General features: G+C 47.5%; 1 protein-coding gene across 1 annotated transcript in view; it reads right to left on the reverse strand.

Moving 5' to 3' along the window:
* ZCCHC14 (zinc finger CCHC-type containing 14) overlaps positions 1–24,686 on the reverse strand; it is a 799,037-nt gene that overhangs the window by 143,972 nt on the left and 630,379 nt on the right. The window contains exons 11-12 of the mRNA XM_078670582.1: positions 6,649–6,792; positions 5,159–6,541 (exon numbers count right to left, since the gene is read on the reverse strand). Of these exons, the coding sequence (XP_078526708.1) occupies positions 5,159–6,541; positions 6,649–6,792 (1,527 nt within the window). The remainder of the gene's footprint in view (positions 1–5,158; positions 6,542–6,648; positions 6,793–24,686) is intronic.

A 24,686-nucleotide genomic window follows, 5' to 3' on the forward strand; every position in this document is an offset into this window, starting at 1 on the left:
GGCACGCCAGGGAAAGTTAGAGCAGACGCGGGTAAAGATACTCGGACTGCGGAGTTGAGAATAGGTAATAAGGACAGGAGATTTAGTGGGAGAGGATTGAACAATGGACCTGGCAAAGACCAAGAAGATAAAACTAGACGAAATGATAAGAAGGAACGAATCGATCTGCCTCCCGAATCGTTTCCATATACTGTGGTCTTAGTAGGGGTACCAGAATTGGAAGAGGGCAAGCCCGAAAGATACATAGAACTGAAGAACAAGGTAAGCCATTGGCTTAACAGGTACAGGCCTATCCCACCATCCCTTCATGGAGAAATTCTCCACGTTCGTAGATTAAGTTGGGTGGGCCAGAAACATAAAGACAAAAAGGGCGATTGTATCTTGGTGAACTTTAGAGATAGGCGGGTGGTTTCCTATATCTGTGGATGGAGGGCGGAAAGCCTGGAGAGCAGAATACTCACAGTAGACCGTAGCTACTTCTACTCACCACCGCTGGTAGAGCAATGTAATAACTACCCAGAAAGCTCCCAGGAAGGACATATATGGATTCCTATAAAAATCACTACAGGGTACCAATTCAAAATCGCTTTGATGTATTCCACGAACTAGAGGGACTGGATGGAGTGGATTGACGGTGCAATAAAAATCAAACCATGACCACCCCTTATCCCTTGCCACGAAGTATGGTATTAATTGCCCCTACAAAAGTGGATATAGACCTTTCCATCAACAATAGAACAGTCATCCGTGAAATTAATTTAGAATCCCCTGAAACTACTACAAAATTGATTAGGACTGGGGCTGATAATTCTGAAGGGCATCTTAGAGTAGATTACGGACCTCACGTACAAAGTGGCCCAGCTGAAGATCTGGATAATTTAATTACAATACCAGAAATTGAAGTTCCTAGTAAAGATGAGCAAATTAATGGAAGATGGGTGATCATGTTCTGGAATATTGCTGGCATAAAATCTAAACTAACAGACGGAACATGGCTGAAACTGGTAAATGATCATGATATAGTGAATCTCCAGGAGACATGGTCTAAGGAGGCTCAGCATCTCCCTGGCTATAAAACTTTCTTTGTACCTGCGACATCATCAGTAGCAGGAAGAGCGAAGGGAGGTTTGAGTACATATGTCTCAAATAGTCTGAAGTATGAGAGTGTAGATGTTCCAATCAACAATACATATTATCAAATGCTGCAAATATGTATCAATAAGAAGAAATCCCTACTGATTGGACATTTTTACAATAACATTGCTGCCGAGGTTCGGGAGGGGGTCATGAAGCAGTTTATCATAGATTTGAAAAACACGATCCACTGGAAAAATAAGGATGTTTTTGCAACGTGGGGTGGGGACTTTAATTGCTTGTTATGTAAGCTGGGTGAACTTGGAATATGTGGTACAAACCTTGAAAAGGAAAGACCTTTATCTCATTTTGACCATAGTAACTGAGGGAATTTGCTACATGAAGCTGCTTTCTCATGTGATTGGTCATTTGCTAACGAGGTATGCCAACCGGAGGTGAACTTTTGCCCAACATTTTTTGGGAGAGGCACAATGTCTATTATAGATTTCATTTTAGTATCAGCCAGTCATGGTAATGATGTGGCTAACTTTAGAACTCTAGAAACAGCGCTGAGTGATCACTATCCCCAATCTATAGAAGTTGTAAATTCTGATCAAGTATGATAAGGGCAACCCAGAGAAGGATCCGGTAGATAATATAGTACTTCAGAGGCACAACGGTTAAGCTTTGAAATGGATAAAAATAATCCCGGATGACTTCATAGGAAAAATAATTAAGCAGTGTAAAACCAGCTTTGACATATGTCTTGACATAGACTCCCAGAACACCGCAGTGATTGAACATTTTCAAAAAATAAATTGCGAGATCAAAAAGAGTTTATGGGTTGACTGTAAAACTCGGAAAAAACAAGAGATTAGGTGGTTCGACAAACCCTGTATTAATGCACACACTAGCTTAAAGCAGTCCCTGAAAAACCACCCGCGTGATAGTGAGCTAATTAAACATTGTCGTAAGGCTTATAAAAATGCATTAAAGGAAAGAAAGGAAGCCATAAAGAGGGAGGCATGGTAACTACTTTGTGAGGCATCCGAGAGTAAGGACACAGGGGCTTTTTGGAAGGTAGTCAGCGCACCTCCTTTTGTGGAGCAAGGCAAGGCAAGAGATCGCCATCACAGGCCCAGAATGGGTAAAGCATTATGAAAGTTTGTATAGTAATGAAGAAAGGGATGACGAAACTAGATTAATAGGAACCCAGGATGAGATGTTTGTAAGTAGCAATACGTTTGACCTCAAAGTAACATTAAATGAGGTAATTGCTGGAATAGACGTCAGCATGGGGGGAAAAGCCCCAGGCCCCGACGGGGTCCCTGTTGACATATACAAGCACTACTTGCCTCTATGGGCCCCAATCCTCACCAAACTTTTTAACGCAGTATGTACTGAAGGAATATTATCCTCCTGGTACGAGTCAACCATAATTCCAATCTTTAAAAAAGGGGACAGATTAAATTGTGCATGTTATCGCCCGATATCCCTGCTTGACTCCACAATTAAGATTTTCGGGAGGGTTATTCTGAACAGACTACAGGTTTGGGCTGAGGATCAGGCTATATTGAGTGATCTACAATATGGGTTTAGGCAACATTTAGGGACCATAGAACAAGGACTTAATTTACATATCATTTTAGACAAGTATACAAAAGCAAGGGAAAACCCCCTGTACTTAACTTTTGTCGATTTGTCATCGGCCTTCAACAGTGTTTCGCATAATAAGCTGTGGCAGATTCTAGAAAATTTGAAGGTGGATTCAAATATAATCAACTTTTTGAGAGAATTATATAGGGGCGCGCAGGCCACAGTAAGATATGGTAGGGAGGGGGTACGCACCACACTCTTCAAAATTGAAAGAGGTGTACAACAAGGGTGCGTACTAGCCCCCTTTCTATTCCTAATCTATATAAATAATTTGGAAAAGGTCTTACTAGGAGAATGTCGGGATATGCCCCTTATAGGTAAAAGATCTATACCCGGCCTTTTATATGCGGATGACGCAGTCCTGATGGCTCGAACCCCACTAGCCATGCAGCAGATGATTAATTCTTTCACTACCTTTATGGGCAGTTTAGATTTGATGGTAAACTCCTCAAAAACGTTTTGCATGAACTGTGGGCCGGGGGGTTTAAAGAATAAGAAACGTATGTTCATAAATCTTAAACCCCTGGAATTTACGTCAGCCTTTCCTTATCTGGGTATACTGTTTACACAGAATGGTGAATGGAGCACAACAATTAAAACTCGTAAACTCTTGTTCGTCAAATCAATTATGGCTGTTGAAAATTTTGCGAGGAAGATTGGAAAGAAACCGATTGTGGAACTTTTAAAAATATATAGATCAACGTGTGTAGCCATAGCAACGTATGGCGCTGGCATCTGGGGCTATGCCAATGTCAAGTCTTTACAACTAGTAGAAAATTCATTTATGCGCTACCTCCTTGCAGCCCCTGATAGCGTTGCTACACTTAATTGCCATATGGAATTAGGTCAATCCTATATTGAGGATATAATTAAATGTCAACCTGTCCTCCTCTGGCATCGGGTGTGGACAACGGGGGAGTGTGTTTTTAACCGTGTAATTTTGAAAGATGCTTTGCTGGTTGAAGAAATAGAATAATAAGATGGTTGGCCTATATTGATTTCTTTCTTAGGGAGATTGGTCATAGGAACTACTTCGATGATCCTAATTTTATGTCGTCCATTTCCAGAAAAGAACTTAAACAACAATGCTTGACATATTTAGAGGAGAAACGATATGATGTAGAAATGAAGAAAAGTACAGTAATACTGCATCAACTAACCATTATCTCATGTGAAATCCAACCATACTTAAAACTGGATATGAAAGCATTTGACAGGTTTTTATTAACCCGTTTTAGAATGAACATTTTACAAAGATTAATTAGTCACCCAAAAATGAATGACTGGACTAAAGAATTAATAAAATGTCCATATGATGAACTGTCGACACAGTCGGATATACACATCTTATTATTTTGTAAATTTTATATCTCTCAAAGGAAAAAATGGATTGTGCCCCTTTTGAGAACGATGGGATTCAACCAATGTCGTCCAGCTTTTCTGGCAATACAAAAACTAGATAATGTTTTAACCATTGTATGTGTATCAACTTTAAAAAAAAATGTTTTTAGATTTCGGAAATCAATTTCCAATAATGTATAATATTAATCTGAAGGATATATATGTACGATGTTTTTTTAATGAAATATATTTATTTGTAATTTTAAAATTGTGCTTTTATAGACATTTACGCTCAATATCCGAATAAAGATGGAAATTGAATTGATCTGCCAGTGAGGAAACTCAGAAATCAAAGACAATCACAAAAAGATCATTCTGAAAACGTGGACAGATAATTCAGTACTGTGACTAAGCCATCTACACACCTTGTAAATTAAAACTAAAATCTAAACGTGTTCCTTTAGCACCATCAATAAAGTACAAGTTATTTGTCATACTGTACAGCGGGTGAGACATCACAAGAGAACATTTATGGCCAGCCCCAAATAGGTTAATCTTTAAAAGAAGCGGCATGCTTAGCCTTCCACACGTAGGCCTTGCAAGCTTTCTTTCAAGACAATTCATTTTCAATAAGGCTTCCCCCACTAAACAAGGCAGGGATGTGGGTGGGTTTTCTGTGGTTGTAAATACCAGTACAAACAACAACAAAAATAAGAGAAGCACTTGTAAATCAGTTCATCCAGCTTGTGGGCTCTTAAGCATGTTAGCAAAAGGTGTTATTCCTAAATTCAGGTATTGACAACACTGGGGACAGCGACAAAAACCAGTGAGATGTACTAAGAATAAAATGAGTTTGTTCTAACCCAGCTCGGCAGAGAAAAGGTCATAGAAGAGATGAAGCAGAGCAGATGTGCATAGAGTGAAAGGGTGGAATGCAAGTGCAGCACCAGTGAAGAAAGCAAAGCCCCACATGCAAAAATTCTATGTTGTTCTTCATCCATACTACAACTATTGTTTTTTACAACTTAAGAAAATATATGCAGATTTGAAAATATTTTTTTAAACGGACTAAGAAACAAATTCTTACCTTGTTGATTGAAATCCATTGTTGGCTGCTTACAATCCTGTGCTCTGTGACCACTGGACCCACAGTTATAACATGAAAGATTGCCATTTTTTTTAAGGCCTGTACTGTTAGGACTTGCCATTACTCCCTGTGGCTGGTACACTCCTGCTGTCCCAGTCAAAAAATTCTGAAAAGGGGGCACTGCAAAGTTGGACTGCCCGCTTAACACAGAGTCTGTACCGTTCAAGCTACTGTTGTAAGCAGAATGCACCATGGGAAATGTTGGGTTGCTATTGTACTGGTGAGCATTAATGTAGCCATTGCTGCATAAAGGGCTGAAGGGCAAAAATGGGAATGAAAACATGGAAGGTGCAGAAAATGGATGCTGAAAATAATTTGCATAATTTACAGCCATCCCAGGAGTGCCACAGTTACCACTACAACCACATGAACTACACACCGTACATCCTGTTTGCTGTTGCTGATGATGATTGTTGTGAGTCGTCTGATTCTGCACTGCAACACTCACAGAAGCTCCACTACCGCTATATAAACTATTCTCACCAACAGAGGACAGTGTGGGACTAGAACTAGGAGAAGGACAGCTTTGTGAATTTGCCACATTTGCAAAGGATGTTGCTGGATGACTGCTAGAAGAAGCAGTATTGCTGTTTGAGCAAAAACTTCCAGGAATTGGGGCTACAGGCATACTGCTTACCCCTGAAAAGGCAACTTTGGTGTTGGCTGCATACAATGTAGTCCGGGGTTTTATTACTGCTGGGGAGACACTTTGCATGTTGCTGGAGCATGATGATTGTCTAACAGTTGAAGAATCAGAAGGAGCTGACGAAACAAGCAATTTTATTGATGGACGTGCAACATGGAAGACTGTACTAGACGGCATGGTATTAGCAGTGCTGCTTTCAACAATTTGTTGTTGACCTGGTTTATTTATTCGGTCAAGTGTGGAAGATCGAATGACTTTGGTCCGCATTCCAAAGTTAACACATGTTGTTCCAGAGGCATTTTCAGGAACCCCAGAAAGAACTGGTACGGAGGATTGTGCAGGCATATCCATGATAATATTTCCTAAGCTCTTTTCAACCTTAATGCTGCTTCTCGGCCCTGGAGAAGCCTTGCCCCTTTCTTCCAACGGCAAGAATGAGTGCATAGAGGAAGAATGGAGCTTCATGTCCGTGTTTACTCTATCAGACTTGTGCACTGAATTCATTACATGGACGGGGGCAATGTGTGAGGACACTACTTTCACCATTTGCAGCGGATGGTGATTGGAAGAAGTTGAGCCAGTGTCATTTTGTACTGGTAGAACCTGAGCCGTGGGGCGAATGGAGTTGGAGGTGAAGTGATTCATCAGAATGATTGGCTTTTCCCTTTCAGGTCCCTCTATGGGAACAGAAATAAAACATATTAATATTTTGCTATATTTGTGCTTGTGGCTTAACTACACACACACACACACACACACACACACACTTCTTTTGTTTCCTTACGTCTTTCTGTATCCTCAGTGCTGTCAAAGCTCTCTTCTCTGGCCTGAATTACTCTGGGACTTGAAGGAGAGCTGGAATATTCTGAAGAGGAACTACCGTCTCGATGCGTCTGGTGGGTCAACTGTTCTATATCCACATGTAGCTCTAGATAAAAAATGATAAACCAGTTAAACAATAGCATACAGACGTGCACATTCAAGAAAATGATACATGCAACATTTTCAGAATAAAGGTTTGAGCTCTGAGTAACATGCCCTGGTGGAAAATGGTGAAGGATTTGGTAAAACAAGAATAAATGTTAGAGCTATATTTCCTAATACAGGGTTTTAAAGAGAACAATATTTTAAATGGCGTATGCATGAGATATAACCATAACAAAATGATGGTCTACTGATAAGGTGGTCTCTCAATGGGTTAGCATGAAACATGCAATCAAAAGGGTTTGAATGAATGAGAAAGACATGCAGATCCAACAGCTGCAAAGGTAGTCATTTTGGTGCAAAACAGACTAGGTGTCTAGACTAGCTTTGTTGTAAAACACTTTTTATGGGCAAATGAAAAGGTAAAGAAATATGTTGCTATACAAATTATATTGTGATACAAGCTGCACAGGTAGCTTTAGGAAGGTGGCTGTCAATGGCCATAGGATATGACAGAAATATTAGCAGAAGCAGAGAAAAGAGGCATTTTCAGGAATATATCATTTTTGTAAAAAGTGCTCTGGGGTCCAGCGCATGGGCAGGGCAAATCGGTGCTTATGTCTGGTAATGAAGATCGCATGAATGAGGAGTCATTTCCAGGAATATAAGTAAGGCAAAGTGGTTTTCGATGAGCAGCAATTCCCAATGACATAACACTATTTACTCGAAACGAGTGCTCAGAAGAGTTGGATACTAAAGTGAGAAGTGACTGGGAGACCTTAAATTTACCCTCACACATATTTGGTGATCTTGCTCTGTAAGTAGTCAGGTACCTGCCTCCAAAAGGCAGTACTGACAAAAGACAAGATTGAATTCATCCTCTCTTGAGCTAAATCTAGTTCAATTCAGCCAGATCAGTCTCTACCTTGTGCTTTGGATTTGAGTTCAGCATTGATGACTAGCATTATGATCTAAAATAAGGTAATCTATTAACATACGTTCTTCATCATGGGCATTTTGATTCCAGTCAAACACTGAATATCTAAGCCTATGTGTGGGGTGCCAAAAACATTATTTTTGTAAACCAAGGGAAAAAATCCTATGTGTAACAGGAAAACACTTCAAATTTTTAACACATGCAAACACATTTATGCCAATGAAAATAAAAGTGTCTCAATAAAACATGATGTTGGAAGCAGCTTTGATTATAAAGTAGAAATCCAATCATACATTTATTGCTACAGTGCAAAAGTCAAACTGCACGTTATTGCGATAGTACAGCAAAACCAACTAACTTTGTACACTTCTGCATAGTGCCTAGGCAATTGCATGTTAAAATCACTTATCAGAAATGAACAAGTGGCATCAATCTGGGCTATACAATGATATTATCACACTGCACAGATTTAAACTCTTGTATTCGGGTGTTGCCTGAATTCTGTTTTTAACTCCTACACATTATATCATTAAGAAGAACAAGTTACTTACCTTTGGTAACGCCTTATCTGATAGAGACTATATTTAGCTGCTGATTCCTTACCTTTAGATTTCCCCATGTGTCAGACTGGACATCTCTCCAGATACTGGCTTGGTCTATCCTACTACCATGAATATGGAGAAGGATGTCACATTTGCTATGGTGGTTAGAAGGGCAGCCGAGGTCCTCAACCGTTAGTTGCCCTCTGTGGAGGTCATGACTAACATCTTGACGAGGTGCTTCAACTCGTAGTCACTCCTTTAGAACCGCTCTCCCATTTATTGAAGCCCTTTCAGACATCCTGCTTGGGGCCTGGTGCAAGCCCTGCACAGGGGCTCCTGTGGACAAGACAATTGCCTCCGCGATCGCACCGCCCTAGGAGACCCTTCTTTCCTCACCCAACACCCTACCCGAAAGACCTTGGTGGTCCAAGCATCTACTTCCCACGTAAATCCTAGAGCATTATTCATTACAGGAATACAAAAGGACTGGACATCTTGAGTAAGAAAAAGTTTTTTTCCGGCAGCCTGGCATTGCGGTCTGTGAACACTGCATGCCTTTTGGGCTGTGACTCCCATTCCTTGTGGGGTTCGGTTGTGCAGGTGCTGCCACTGCCCTAGAAGAGGCCCGGCCATACTCCCCCCGGCCATACTCCCCCAAGCTATGGCTAATGGGAGAGATGCAGTTATGTTAACAATTACAGGTCAGTCGGACACAACAGACATGCTAGGCAGAGCGATTTCTTCATCGGTGGCCTCACGGCGACATGCCTGTTTGAGAAAAACTGGCTTTTCTGGGGATGCCCTTGCTTTGCTTATTGAAATGCCCTTTGATAGCTATCATCTCTTCGGAGACAAGGGAGACTCTGCGCTGGAGCGCTTCAAGGACAGGTCCTTGGGCCTTTCCATGGCACCTTGTCAACCCCAGTACTCCTTTGGCAGTCATGGAAAGGGCTTCCAGCCATATCTCTTCCCGTCCAGCCACCATGGCCCACAAGCTTCCCAGCCCCTGCATGACAGAGCACAACACCCTTAGACCCCGTGGGTCAGATAGTGAGTTTGGTCCAGTATACCCCCTGCCCCACCCCTCCCCAGCAGCCACAGCCTTCAAGTCTCTTTAGTTTGCCCTCTGACCATTATGAACACCCAGTGGGCGGCAAGATATGCCATCACCTGCACCACTGGAGGTCAATAACATCAGACCACTGAGTTCGCCAGATTGTCTGCGGGGGATACATCCTCCCATTCATGACTACTCGTCCACCCATGCCCCTCACTTACAACAGGCTGACGGAGGAAAATCTGTCTTTGCTCCGCCAGGAAGTAGCAGCTCTCCTGGCCAAGGGCGCCAAAGAGAGGGTGACCGCATCAGAAGTAGTCTGGGGTTGCTATTCCTGCTACTTTCTGGTGCCCAAGAAGGATGGAGGCCTTCACCCTACCTCTAGACTTTAGCCCTCTCGATTTCTTCCTGAAAAAGGAGACATACAAAATGCTGACACTTGTGCAAGTCTCGTATGCCCTGCACCGGGAGACTGTATTGTAGCGCAGGAGTTGCACAACACTTATTTCAATATACCTGCCCTGCCTGCCCATAGATTTTACCTGTGGTACTCGGTAGGCCACATACACTTTGAGTTTGCAGTGCTATCATTTATCCTTACCAGCACCCCTCGGATGTTCACCAAGGTGATGGCGGTGGTTGCAGTTCATCAGCGGGTGATCAGGGGTCCGGTCTTCCCCTATCTCAATGACAGGCTGTTGAAGGCAGTTGTCTCCAACATCCAGACAACGGCAGACCTCCGGCACTCGCAGGGGTTCGCTATCAACATGCCAACGTCACACCTGCCCCCTTCTCAGACACTCCCTTTATCAGAGCTGTTCTGCACTGTAGAAAAGCAGGATCTACTTACTTTTTTATTTTTTTTATTTTTTATTGGCATTTCGTAAATTGAACAAAACACAAGGACAATCAAGTGGTCCAAAGGACCAGGCATAGGCACATACAACCATGACATCCATAAGTTTGACAATACAATATGGCCCCCGAACAGCCTCCCTATCAAAACAGCAAGGTTTATCAACACACAACGGTTATGCAAACTGTCATAGTTGTGTACAATCCGTCGATGCTCTGACGTCGCCCCTTTTTCCCGACCTGACAGCGGCTCCGCTCTAGGGTTCGTCTCTGTGTCCCCAACTTACGGTCTACCCCAGGAGGTGTGTGAAAGGGGCCCTAATCCTCATCCTAAGACTCAGTGTGTGTCAGTTCCTGGGTATTTGCCCCCACAGGAGTGGCTTTGTCTACCTCCTCAGTTATCTCTCCTGTAAGTCTCAAACTCAGGTATAGGGCTCAGAAGTTTTTGGGTCTATTGCAGGGAGGCATCAATTCACTATATAATTCTGTTTGCGTACTGCAGTAGAGCATTTCCTTGTCCCATTGCGCTAGGGTGGGCGTGGGGCCCCACATCCAGGATAGCGCAACGCGCCTTTTGGCTAAAAGGAAGGACATATCCACCAGTTGTCTGAGATTTTTGTGAATTGGTTTGGAATATCCCAGTATTGCTAGTAGTGGGTCAGGGGCCAGCTCTAGGCCCGTTACCCGGTTCACCTCAGCGTACACCTGTCTCCAAAAGTGAGCAATCCCCGGGCAGCTCCACGCCACATGTATGAAATCTGCAACTAGGATACCGCACCGTTCGCAGTGTGGATTCTCACGTAGTCCATATCGGTGAAGTCTATCAGTGGTATAATAGACCCTATTAAGAAACTTAAAGTGGATCAAGCGATGGCACCCATTCAGAGATACACGTTTGCTACTCGAGCAGCAATACAGCCACTTTTCATCCGTCATTTCCACGTTCAGGTCTCTCTGCCATTCCAGACGCGGCTTAGCGTAGTCAGTTTGACTTTCAGCCAGTGCCATGCGGTATAGCCTAGACACTAGCTTATCAGGGGACTTTGCCTGTATTATGTAGCTCAAACCCTCAACCTCTGGAGGTTCCACCAAGTCCTGCCCCAAAAGACTCGGATGGGCATCTCACTCCCCGGGGGAACTGAAATCGCGAGACCAGCGCAGTAGCCTCCCCCGTTGTCGCCACCTGATCCCAGGATCTGGCAGTGCCGCCCTCAAAGAGGTCCCCCATGGAATATATTCCCAACATTCTCAGCGCCGCTATTACCCCCTTGTCTTTGCATGGGGAAAGCCAGGAACACCAGTGAATAGGAGCTGATGACGCGTAGAGTAAGCTGCCGGTCTGTATATCCAGCACATGTTGCCACACATGTGTGACAGAATTCAAGGAGTCCATTATTCCTGTGCGACAATCACGGGGGGCAAACAAGAGGGCCGGTAAGGGGGTCGGGTCAGCGACTATAGTTTCGATACGGACGTGCGGAGCCTCCGCAGGGCCATGTATCCATTGATAAGCGTGAGCGCACTGCGCCGCTTTATAATAGAGTTCCATGTCGGGAGCACCCAGTCCTCCCGCTTTGTACGGGCGAGTCAGTACTTTCCAGGCCACCCGGGGTTGTTTGCCTGCCCACGCTAGCCGAATCAACAGTGAGGTCAATTGCTTAAAGAAGGATTTAGACAGCACTATGGGAATGTTAATAAATTAAAAGAGGAATCGTGGTAACACGATCATTTTCATCAGGGAAACCGTTCCCAGCATAGACAATGGTAGGGAAATCCACCTTTCAATGTCATCTTCCAATTTGGAGATAGCTACACCATAGTTCTCTCTCAGCACTACTTCCGAGTCCGCATGTAACTGGATCCCCAAGTAGCGCACCGCGTCCTCGGTCCATTGCAACGGATACTCCGGGTCTACACGTGTTGTAGCCGGTATAAGAGGGAACATTACTGATTTATTCCAATTGACATTAATACCTGATAGAGAGCTGAATAAATACCTCACATAGAACTGGGGAAAGGTGTACCTCCGGGTCCCTCACGTACAGGAGAAAGTCGTCTGCATATGTAGATACGATAAGGTGATAATTCGGAAAACGCACACCTCTGTGCCCATGGTATTCTCGCAAGGCACAGGCCAACGGTTCCGCCACCAGGGCATACAGCAACGGTGACAGGGGGCAGCCCTGTCTCGTGCCCCTGCATATGGATATCGGTTCAGTGACAAGCGATCCAATGCGGATATGAGCTTTGTGGGCAGAGTACCACGTCGCCAGCAGTTGGAGAAAGAGTGTACCAACACCCATCCGATCCAGGACGTGTCTCAGAAATGGCCACTCGACAGAGTCGAAGGCCTTTTCCATGTCAAGGAATACAGCTATCGCCGGGACTTCAGGGCGCGTGTGCTGCATGGCCGCGAACACCATCCTGAGATTATAGGTGAGATTATAACAGGGCACAAAACCTGCCTGTTCCGGAGCAACGAGAGTGGAAACCAGAGGGCTAAGACGGTTTGCTATAAGTTTTCGCTTGGCGTCCACATTTAGCAGCGATAACTGCCTGTATGAGGCACAATCCCCTGCTGGTTTCCCAGGCTTAAGAATGGCAACCAATATAGCCTCCTGCATGCAGATATCTTCCAAAAGCGCAAGTAGCTGTGGGATCAACAGGTCAGGGAAGGCCTTATAAAAGGCAACAGTCAGACCATCACTTCCCGGGGCGCTCTTGGCCCTCATACTCGACAGAGCCAGAACAACTTCCTCCCGTTCAATTGGTCTAGCCAGGAATCTCTGGTGGACGTCTGTTAGCCACGGGAGCTCTATAGGAGTCAAATAGTACAGAATACGTTCCTCCGGGGCAGGGCCTCTGGAGGCATATAGAGCAGCATAATACTCCCGGAATCTCTTGGCTACCTGAACCTCGGATAGGGGGGGGGGGGGGGGGTATCTGTCGGCACCGCTCTCATATCTGGAACCACCGTTCTACTCCGGCGTTGGCGAGCCAACTGCGCTAGAACAGAGCCCGGTCGTTCCCCCTCACCATATATTCTGGCTGTGGCATATTTACCCATATGTTTAATTTCGGCATCCGCCTCATCATGGAATTCGCGTAACGTCTGGGTCAGCTGCTGCGCTAGCAGTTCATTCCAGTCTGTCAGCCTCCTAGCTTCCAATTCTGCTATCCTGGACTCTAACCGCTGTAGCCGGCCACGTATCGAGCTCAGGACCCTTGCACGTTTAGAGATAGTGATCCCTCTAATATATACCTTAAAGGCTTCCCATGCTGTCTGATAGGAGTCGACTGAGCCAACGTTCTTATAAAAAAACAGCTCTATGGCTGTGGCTATTTCCTCCTTAAAGGCGTCATCAAGTAATGACAAGGGAGGGAAACGCCACATAAATGGGGGGCCCCGTAGCTTAGGCAAATCTATAGTCAATAACAGTGGCGAGTGGTCAGTGTATGTGCGAGGTAGGATCATACACCCCTTTATTTGCTGAGCCAAACGAGTGGAGGCAAGCCAGTAGTCTATCCTAGTGTGGATATCATGCGGGCAGAGTAATGAGTATAACCCCCCTGTGCAGGATACCTCTGTCTCCATACATCAAATAAATCCAGTCTCAGCATAGACGACTCTAAGACTTTGGCCGAGGGGCATCTTTCCGGGCCATCCGACCGATCAAGTTCTGGCCATCTAGTCAAATTGAAATCTCCCCCCATAACTGCAATCCCTGGGAATGCGACTTGGCTTTGTTCGCCAATGACTTGTAGAAAGCCGGGTGGTCAAAATTAGGACGATAAATATTAACTAGGCATATCTCCAAACCCTTACCACAACATTTGGATATAGTGTAGTGCCCCTCCCCATCCGTTTCCAGAGGTGTTAGTGTCAAAGATGCCTTCGGGTTTACCCATGTCAGCACTCCTCTAGCATGTGAGGTGAAGCCTGTTGCGCGTAAGTTTCCCAAGAGACCTCTAGTGCGTAATATTGGGCTGTCCTGGCGTAAATGCGTCTCCTGTAGGAGAGCAACATCCATGTGACGTCTAGTGAGGTAATTAAGGACCTTCCGGGTCTTTCTGTGGTCGTTAAGGCCCCGTACATTCCAGGTTAACAGAACCAGCGAATCTGGGGACCGCTCTGAAGGGGCCGCCATAGGGTCAACCGTAATCGTCAGTGCACTGATGCCTGAACAAACTGCAAGAACCAGCAGATTAACAATCCCTCCCACATTTTTGCCATAAAAGCACCACCACTTTGGTGGGTCCGGGTCCCGGGGGTGAACTTCGGTGGGCGCCATCTTGGATTGGGGCACTTGATCCGGCGGAGCACGCCATCTTGGAGCGGACTCGCGCGCCAAGGGCTGATTGGAGCGCCTATTTAAGGCGGTCCTCTGTGTGGCGGCTGTCTCTACTGGCTACCACACTGCTGCGCTCGCGCTTGCATTAGCGCCGTGTTTTTTTAGCATTTCCTCGTTTTGTATTTGTGTTCGAAATTCTGTTTAACTTACCCCTGCTTTTATTTCTTGCTTGCAGCTCGCGCTCCTATTCCCCTCACTGCACATAAAAAGGGCATTTTTGCCATAAAAGCACCACCACTTTGGTGGGTCCGGGTCCCGGGGGTGAACTTCGGTGGGCGCCATCTTGGATTGGGGCACTTGATCCGGCGGAGCACGCCATCTTGGAGCGGACTCGCGCGCCAAGGGCTGATTGGAGCGCCTATTTAAAGTCGCTCCCTCCCGCGCATGCGGGACGCGCATGTGGGCGCCTTTCGCTTAGCCTGAGTCGTGCCGGAGTCCTGCCCGTCTGCGCCCGTCAGCGTCCCGGAGGCGCTGGGGCGGTGTTGGACTGCGGGCCGGTTAGGCCTGGGCGAAGATGATCTGTTACACTTCAGCGACGCTGCGCGCCCTGCAGATTATTTCTTGTTCCTGTCGCTCTGTTTTCCCAGGGCGTTTCAGGGGTAAACGGCGTTGCCCGGGCTGTGGTTGGTCGCCTGCTTGGACTCCTGTTATCGCCCACCGACCAGCTGTGGCTCGTGTTAAACATCTTTGTCTGCTGCTCAATACAAGGTCAGTGGGTAGTCATGCCCTGCACATCTACGATCTTCTTGTCAGGGAAAATCCCTTATGTCTTCTACTGACTGAAACCTGGTTGGGCGAGGCGTCAAATCCGGACATTCTTTCAGCCATTCCTCCGGTGTATAACATCTTCCGGCAGGACAGAGCAAAGGGAAGGGGTGGCGGGGTTGCTGTGGTGGTGAAGAAGAGCGTGTCCTGCTCAGTTTTCCCCCTGAATGCCATCGGGGGTTCCGAGTCCCTTGCCTTCACGCTTAGACTGTCCCCGTGCCAAGCTCTGAAGGGGCTGCTGGTATACAGGCCGCCAGGCCCGGTGGGTTCCTTTTTTGAGGACCTGCAGATGGCCATTTCCGAACTGGCGCTGTCCACACAGCATTGTGTGGTGGCGGGTGATTTCAATTTCCATCTAGACGTGGCGGACGATGCGGATTCAACTAAATTGCTGGACATTACATCCCCGCTGGGCCTTACACCTTTTGTGATGGGTCCTACACATGAGAAAGGGCATACCCTGGACCAAGTGTTTTCGTCGGCCCCGATTGTTGATATTGAAACCCTGCCGGTGCTCTGGACGGATCACAGGCTGATTAGGTTCTCCGTGTTGGAGAACGGGCGAACGAATAGCAGCGCCCCTATACAGCCCAGATTAGCCTCGAGAGGGCTGCATAGAGTGACGCCCGATATGTTGGAGCAGGCGCTTGTGGATCATCCATGCCCCTTCTCGGGCAATTTGGAACAGGATACTGAGGCTCTGCAGCTGTGGCTGACTGAAAGGCTGAATGATCTTGCCCCAAGGGCGGCCCCCCGGTCCACGGCAATACGGCGATCTGCGCCGTGGTTTACGGAGGCGCTGCGCGTGGCTCGCAGCCAATGTAAGGTTGCTGAGCGAGCCTGGCGCCTTCAGTATGACGGGAAGGCCAAACTCGCCTACAGGTCGGCTGTGAAGGCTTATCACCGGGGCATCCTGTGTGCAAAGAAGGAATATCTTGCTAGGAGGATTGAGACGTCGGCGAACTCCTGTAAGGAGATCTTCACGGTGGTAAAGGAGTTCACGACCCCCAGCTCCAACTTGCCCCTTCCAGTGTCATCTGACGCGTGGGCGTGTGATCTGGCCAGCTTTTTTACAGATAAGATCAAGGCGATTCAGGCCTCCTTCTTGGAGGGATCGGAGGAGGGGTGCTGCGGCTCCGGGGCGGGACACGTTCCATCGTCCACACCTGTCGCTGTGCTGTCGGATTTTCCAGCTGTCTCTAGCGATGCGTCCCTGTTGCTGCTGGCCAGCCTTAAATCGGGTTCGCCGCTTGACCCCTGCCCTGCCAAATTTTTGGCCGGGATGGCTGCGGTGGTGAACCCACTGGTCAAACCCCTTCTCAATGCCTCCCTGAGGGAGGGGAGTGTCCCACGCACCTGGAAAAGGGCGATGGTGATCCCCCTCCTGAAAAAGCCTGGTTTAGATGCCGAGGTTCTGGCCAATTACAGGCCAATCTCTCTTCTCCCGGCTCTGGCTAGGATCACAGAGAAACATGTGCATGGCATCTTGTCCGGTTTCTTAGAAACAAACAATCTACTTCATCCATCCCAATCCGGATTCCGTCCTAATTTAAGTACGGAAACGGCTTTGTTGGAGGTCTCGGAGGTCATTCGGGAGACTTTGGATGTTGGTGGCAAGGTCATGTTGGTCATGTTAGATCTGTCGGCGGCCTTTGACACCGTCCCCCATGAGGCGCTCCTCGCCAGGCTTCATGACATCGGCCTTAGGGGGACGGTGCTTAAATGGTTTACATCTTTTCTTGAGGGCCGCCGCCAGACGATCTGGGTCTCCCAGAGCTCCGCTGAGATGCCGCCACTGGGAGTCGGAGTTCCACAAGGGTCTGTGTTGAGCCCGACGTTGTTTAACATTTTCATGTCCCCTCTGGCGGCCTTGGTGGAGGCTTATGGGGCCCAGATCGTCTCATACGCAGACGACACGCAACTTCTCTTCACATGCGGAAAAGATCAGGCATTTGATGGAGAGAGCATCCGGGGGTGCTTGGGAATGGTCTTCGACTGGTTCCAGCGGAATAGTCTGAAGGCCAACTCCAGCAAGTCGGAGGTTTTATTCTTCGGCTGTGCCACCGACCCTGAGTGGCAGGAATGGTGGCCGTCGGATATGTGTCCTCCTGTACAGTCATCGCTGGTCGCCAAAAACCTGGGAGTCAAGCTGGACAATAAGCTTATGTTGAGAACGCATGTCCTTGGTCTGGCTGGCACCTGTTTTGGCATCTTGAAGATGCTCCGCAAGTTTTTACCACTGCTATCTGTGGAACACAGGCGGATTACTGTGCAAGCTCTTATTGGATCCAGGCTGGATTATGCGAATGCCCTCTTTTTAGGTCTCCCGGATTATTTGGTCCAGCGTCTGCAGGTGGCGCAGAACTCTGCTGCTCGTGCCATTTTTGGCCTTCACAGGCGAGCACGAGTTTCTGGGCTGCTGCAGACGCTTCACTGGCTGCCCATCCGGAAACGGATCATGTTTAAATCTTTGACGCTGATGCATAAAGCACTTTTTGGCTCAGGCGCTAGGTATTTGCAACGGAGGCTGTCCTTTTACCGTCCAGCCCGCTCACTGCGGTCAGAATCTCTTTTCATGGCCGTGGTTCCGCGTGTGAAAAAGGCCCGCACTGGGGGTCGCTCCTTTAGCTTCAAGGCCCCTCAGCTTTGGAATTCGCTTCCGATGGTTTTACGTAGCACCTCTAATTTGCTTCAGTTCAGGAAGAGCCTAAAGACCTGGCTTTTTAACCTTTAGGCTTTCTTTTCTCTCCCCTTTCTTTTTGCTGTGTGTCTGTTGTGTTATTTACACTGAGCTGCATGTGGAAAGCGCCGGGACACTCTTTTAGAGTAGCCGTGCGCTATATAAACACAATATAACATAACATAACATAACATAGCACTGAGCCCCTCCCCCCCACCCTCCCCTGACTGCTCCACCCAAACTTCCCATACCAAACCCTCCCACGCCTGCCCTACCCCAACTTGGCCGCGAACACCACCCTTCCCACACCACAACCACCACCACCTCCCCCCACAACCCCAAACATTACAACCATTTCACTAGTGTGATACACGCGAGGGAGGAGGTAGCCCGTAGTAATGAAAGTCTCTGCACTGATGCATACATAAGAGCCACCTTCCTGCTCCACCAATCAGAAAAAGAAAGCGTGCCTCACCGCGAACTGTAATGCCACAGCTCTATACTTGCCTACACCTGTCACATTAGTCAACTTTGTAGCAACCCTCGCTCAATTCCCAGTAACATCACCATCACACAGGTACGCCTACCCTGAGGTGTCTAGGCGCAGTGAGATACTCTAGAATACAATAGTCAGGACACGATCTTATTGATTGAATAGCCAGGTCTTCAAAGCCTTGCGGAAGCCAATGAGGGTTGGCGCAGTTTTAATGTCTAAGAGGAGTGAGTTCCACTATAGCTATCCTTGCAGTTCGGGGCCATCAGAAGCCGAGGGCCTCGTATCCCACATATAAACTGCCATGTGTCCATAGGGCCAGCTTCGGCACAGTGCTCTCCTATCCTCTCATTTCAGTCCCAACCATCGTCGGCCATCGTCGTGCTATTATCATTCCCCCATACTATACATAGTCACCGCAAATATACCAGGAGCACGACTGCATGTCCGCCACCTCCACGCCCGCCCCCCCCCACAGCCCCCCTCACAAAGCCCCCCACGAAACTGTGCCTAACAAGACTGTATAAATAATGAAAAATAGGACCCAGGAGGATAAGGAACCCAACACACAGGCTCATCTCAAGAGCGATCAGACCAATCAGTGTCACACCCAGTATTTAGCCGTAAGCGGTCTCGCTGCAGACCTAGTCCTGATCGTCCAAGTTGCCTACCGCCGCCTCATCTGGAAGAGTCTTTTCCGTAGAGGACCGCAGTTCCCTCCGCCATTCCTTCAGGGCCTTCTATAGAGCCTTAGGGTCCGTAAAGATCAAGGAACGCCCCGGACGATTGACATGTAACTTTGCAGGGTACAACATCGCGTAGTCTGCTCCCATATCACGGAGTTGCCGCTTCATTGGAACAAACTGTTGTCTCGCTTCCTGAACCCTAGCAGTGAAGTCAGGAAATAAAGAAATCGTCGATCCATCATACTGTAGCGGCTGTTTCTCCCTGGCCAGTCTTAGCGCCGTGTCTCTATCCCTATAATTCAGCAATTTTGCAATTACGGGTCGCGGTGGTGCACCTGGCTTTGGTCTCGGGTCCAGGGATCTATGAGCCCTCTCTACCACAAACATCGCGGAGAAGGCCGTGTCGCCCAGCATGGTCTTCAAAAGGCGTTCGATAAATAGCTCCATATTCCCCATCTGGGTAGTTTCAGGGAGGCCAGTAATGCGGAGGTTGCATCTCCGGGAACGTGCCTCAAGGTTCTCGGTCTTGTCTTGTATGATTTGCAGGACCCTGCTCAGCTGCTTGTTCTCGGAATCCAGGGTGGTGTGGGCCTCCTCTACCTATGTTAGTCGTCGCTCCGACATGTCTATGCGTTCCGCATGTTTATCTATTCTCTCCGCCATGCGGTCCATGCGATAGGTGAGGGCGTCAATCTTAGTTCCCAGCGAAGCTATACCTCCCTGTAGACTCTTTTCCATAGCAATCAGGAGGCCTACTTACATGGTTACCCACACTTTTTGCTTGGTGTCTGTATGTTTTTGACTAATCTGACTGGAATCCTGCTACTCAGGACCCCAGTCCCTGTGCTTTCTCCCTAACTTGACCAAGGTAAGTAGTTCTGTACATCCACAATTGGCTACTGCCTTGCGGTACCCCCTGTACTACTGGTTACGGCCTTTCAGGGTCAGACAGAAAGCTGGTGCTGCTGCCAACCACAGTCGCAATTCTGCCCTCCTGCTGCTGAGCCAAGTTTGAGCAGGGGAAGGTAGAACAATAGGCGTCCTGTCACAGGGAGGTTTGCCCACCTCCCAGACAGGGCTTAGTGTATTGGGCTTGGGTCGGGGCACTTACCAGCACCACCAACCTGCTTTGAAGGGCACATTTGGTGTCCTCCTTTCATACTCCAGTTGGAACCAATTCAGGGAGCCCTTGGCTCCTGCTCTGGCGTGAAACTGGACAAAACATAGGAGTATCCTCCCCTCTGTCCAGCCCCTCCTCTGAGAGGGACCCTTGAGTCGTTCCAATCCTTGCCCTAAGTTACCTAAGGGCTTACCTGTGGGTGGCTCTTCAGATTCATCGTGGGACAAGACTTAAGCCTGAAACCACGCCACTCTTTGACCGTCTGGACACTTTGACTTCACTGGACTTTGACCTGGAACCGAGACTACAGCAAGGAAGAATCCTGCTGCTCCTGGTCTGGCCGTTCTGAAAGTCTTCTTCATCCTCTGTGTTTCTTCCAGGATCTTCAACAGACCTGTCAGCATCAAGGACAACCAAAGTAATTTCCCTTGGAGTGAAGGAGTCACTCCCCTGCAACTGCAAGTACAGCAACAATGCTGACCCGTCTGCTGCTCCTGAGGTTTCCACGAACTTCGAAAGGCTCAGCAAAACAGGTCGTGGCCCTGCAACTCCCTCAAGGCCTGACCTGTCCTCTCTGCAATTTTGAGGCCAGTATTCCTCCTCAGAACCGCTGGGGCAAAACAAATGTGCACACCGTCGACTTGCTGTTGCCAAGGCTGGTTGGCTCTGCACCCCAGAGATCTTCCGGCTACAAGAAGCTCCAGTCTCCAGCATCCCTTTCTGCCAAGTACAGCATCATCACCGCAGGCTCTGCACCGTGGGCCCTCTTTCTTGGTGAGCTGCTCGAGGTCCTCTTGCGACTCCTGTGCCTTCGCCCAGTGGGCTCTCTTTAGGGTCTTCTGCTGCTCCAGTGGGCTCCCCTGCTTACTCCAGGCCAGCTCTGACTCTCCTGCTTGTGGCTAGTCCCTTCGACCTTGTTGGTCCCAACTTTGTGCCTTCTTCGTTCTCCATGACAGTTGCAGCTACCAAGGCGTGTTGGTGCACCCGCCGGACACTGACCCCCTGGTTCTCGAATCCTGATGTGGGACAGCTCATGAGCGGCTCCTGGTCTTCCACAGCGTCTCCTGGTTCTCACAGCTGCAGCAACAAGGTCACCTTTAACTCGCCTGCATCTTCTGTAATCGGTGGTCATTGGTCTTCCATGCCTCCTAGTCACTTCCGAGTGGCATAGACTCTGTCCCCTCGGCTTGCAGGTACTCCTCTTCAAGAATCCAATTTGGGGTTCCAATGGACTCCTTCACCTTCTTCGCCAGTGGCATCTCCACTGATTGTGGTCTATGGTGGTTTCCGATGTCACTTCGCACCTATGCAATCAGCTTCCCTGATGTAGGTATCCTGGTTCCTGGGGTATCCACGGGTTGGGTGACTCTCCAACCTTCCATCTTCCATTGGGTTTCTTCAGGTTCCTCTGGGAAGGGTCTTCCTTCAAAACTGCAACCGCAACTTCCCCATTGACTTGCATTGAGTCTGCAGCTGTGTTTCCACTCTGCACACGTCCTCCATGGGGTTCCTGGGTACTTACCTTGGGTGGTTCCTTGGGTTCCCGGCTCTTCTAAGTCTTCTGGGTCCAGTCTTGACTTTGCTTGCAGTAGGCATTCCACTTTATTAGAATATGATTTGGCCTCCCCCTGGAGACCACAGTGTATTTGTGCTACCTACCTGTTTTCCTTTTGAAATATTGTGTTTATATCTCTGGGTAGGAGATATACCAATGTGTTATTGAGTGTTTATAATAAATAACAATTTTTACAACTACACTGTGTGGTTATTTTTCGTTTAACCTACACTATATGATTAGTACTGGTAAAACAAGCTGCTTTACACTCCTTCTGGACTGAGCCTGAATGCTGCTCTCCACAGCTACCACTTAGAGAGCTTTCTAAGTTTGTCTAAGACCACTAAAATCACCATAACGGTTGTCTGGATCAGTGCAGTAGTGCTTCACTTAAATAAGTGTGCACCATACACTAAGCCAGCCTCCTACAGCAGAAACATTTGTATTTATCTAGAAAGGAATTGTCAGAAAAGATGGCTTTGTTATTATGCTTGGTTTCATGGGGAGAGGAGTTGGCCTAACGGCTAGGGCGTTCAACCTTGAATCTGGGGAACTGGGTTCGAGTCTCGGCAATGACGCTGAACATCCTGTGATTCTGGGCAAATCACTTCATCTCCCCGTGCCTAACAAAAACAAAAAAAAAAAAAAATATGTCCTCATGTAATGCAACTGGTGCTATGTAAAGCGCTCTGGTACCCGATTCGGGTCAAGTTTGCACTATATAAAACTCTGTAAAATAAAAAATATATAAAAAAAATGCTGAAGAGTCTCAGGTGTTTGAGCTGTGGACATCTCAGGTGGAGGTGCTATGGTTTTAAGAATGAATGTTGAATAAGATTAATTATTCATGATGAATAACTTTTGGGTCAGATAGGCTGTGGACATAATTTTTGTTTTAGGTCAAGATAGTTTCAAACAGGAGTAATTATGCCAGGTTCCCCCTCCCCAAGCGCCTTGAGACCCTCCGGGTGAGTAGTGCACTATATAAATTCTTGAACTTGAACTTGACCACTGTTTCACAAAGAAAGAGGGAGCTTAAAGGAGGATATAGACTCTTATGGCACATTGTGCTCTCTGATTGGGTGAAGTTTTCTGTTTCCTTTTCAAGTGATTCATGGAAAAGCAGTTTCATTAAAATGTAAAGCTGCTTAGAGTTAATAAAGTGGAGAAAATTCAGCATATTCCTTCATTCCGTGTTCGTAACAGAATTGAAACTTTCTGGTACGAAAGCTAGGAAATTTTCCAATCTCCATCATAACACAAACAAATATAGCTGCACATTTACTATAACATACTTGCACTCACACATCCTCCTCTGGTACAAGAAGTTGGCTATCCATCTGTTCCACTTGGCATCCTTTAATGCTTTTGTTGTGTACCAGAAGTCTTGTCCTGAGAAGAAGATGCCTTTTGTTAAGTTTCAGGAGTCTATAATAGGCAGCCTTGTACTTGTGGAGCAGGCAAGTGTTCCTAGATTTGGAGTGGTGGAGGAAGTGGCTAGATTGAAAGATCGCCACTTTCCTGAATCTATTCCTTCCACTACCGCAAGAGACTTTCCGACTAGTAGATGCGGAGTCTGTTGGCGAAGAGGCGTGCGGAAGGAGTCTCGTATATACTGTCCTGACTGTCCTTCTAAGCCTGGATTGTGTCTGTCAGCTTGTTTTAAATCGTACCACACGCAAAAGAAGTTTTGGGAGTTTTAATGAGCTGTAAAGTGAATTGCCTGGTCTGCATTCTGTAAACATTTTTAGTTTGTTTCAAGGATTGGCATTAGTGCAAAGTGTTTAGTTTAAGAATTTGTGTTAGCTGATTTGTAGGTATTTCCATTTGTTTAGTGTTATTTTGAAAAAAAGAATTCTAAATGTGTTTATGGTGTGTGCCGGCTGGTGCTTGGCTGGCGGTGTGTGTGGAGTTGCGCTTGGCTGGTGGTGTGCGTGGAGGGGTACTTGCACGGAGTGGTGCTTGACTGGCGGTGTGTGTGGAGTTGCGCTTGGCTGGTGGTGTTTGTGGAGTGGTACTTGGCTGTCTGTGCACGGAGTGGTGCTTGGCTGGCGGTGTGTGTGGAGTGGTGCTTCGCTGGCGGTGTGTGTGGAGTGGCGCTTGGCTGGTGGTGTTCGTGGAGTGGTACTTGGCTGTCTGTGCATGGAGTGGTGTTTGGCTGGTGGTGTGTGTGGAGTGGTGTTTGGCTGGCGGTGTGTGTGGAGTGGTACTTGGCTGGATGGTGTGCGTGGAGCGGTGCTTGGTTGGATGGTGTGCGTGGAGCGGTGCTTGGCTGGCGGTGTGTGTGGAGTGGCGCTTGGCTGGTGGTGTGTGTGGAGTGGTACTTGGCTGTCTGTGCACGGAGTTGTGCTTGGCTGTCGGTGTGCGCTGAGTGGTGTTTGGCTGGCGGTGTGCATGGTCTGGTGCTTGGATGGTGGTGTGGGTGGACTGGCGCTCGGCTGGCGGTGTGTGAGTAGTTACTTTCTGTTGGTCACTACACACACTGCTAGTTGAGTGACATTCCACGCAGTCCATCATTTTGTGTTGTTGCAGTGTCAGAAATGTGGGCGTGTGAAAGTGATGGGCCCTTGAATGGCGCTGTTTGCTAGTGTGAGTGTTGAAATGTGAAGGGTCCGCGGCTGGCGGTGTGAATGTTTTGAATGTGGCACACGTACGAAAGGTGTATGAATGGCCTGTAAAGAGGTTGGTGCCTTGACGTGGCTTTACAGCTCACGAGCTGTGAGTCAGTGGTTCAGTTAATCATACTTTCAATTATACGCAGTGTATTTCATTTTTTGTGAAATTACTTGCGAATACAATTGTATGTACTGAATCATCACTCACCCTCGTGCCAAATCCAACCAGTATGTGTGTGTG

The sequence above is a fragment of the Lissotriton helveticus genome, chromosome 12, assembly GCF_964261635.1.
Source record: "Lissotriton helveticus chromosome 12, aLisHel1.1, whole genome shotgun sequence".
In the NCBI taxonomy this organism is placed as follows: domain Eukaryota; kingdom Metazoa; phylum Chordata; class Amphibia; order Caudata; family Salamandridae; genus Lissotriton; species Lissotriton helveticus.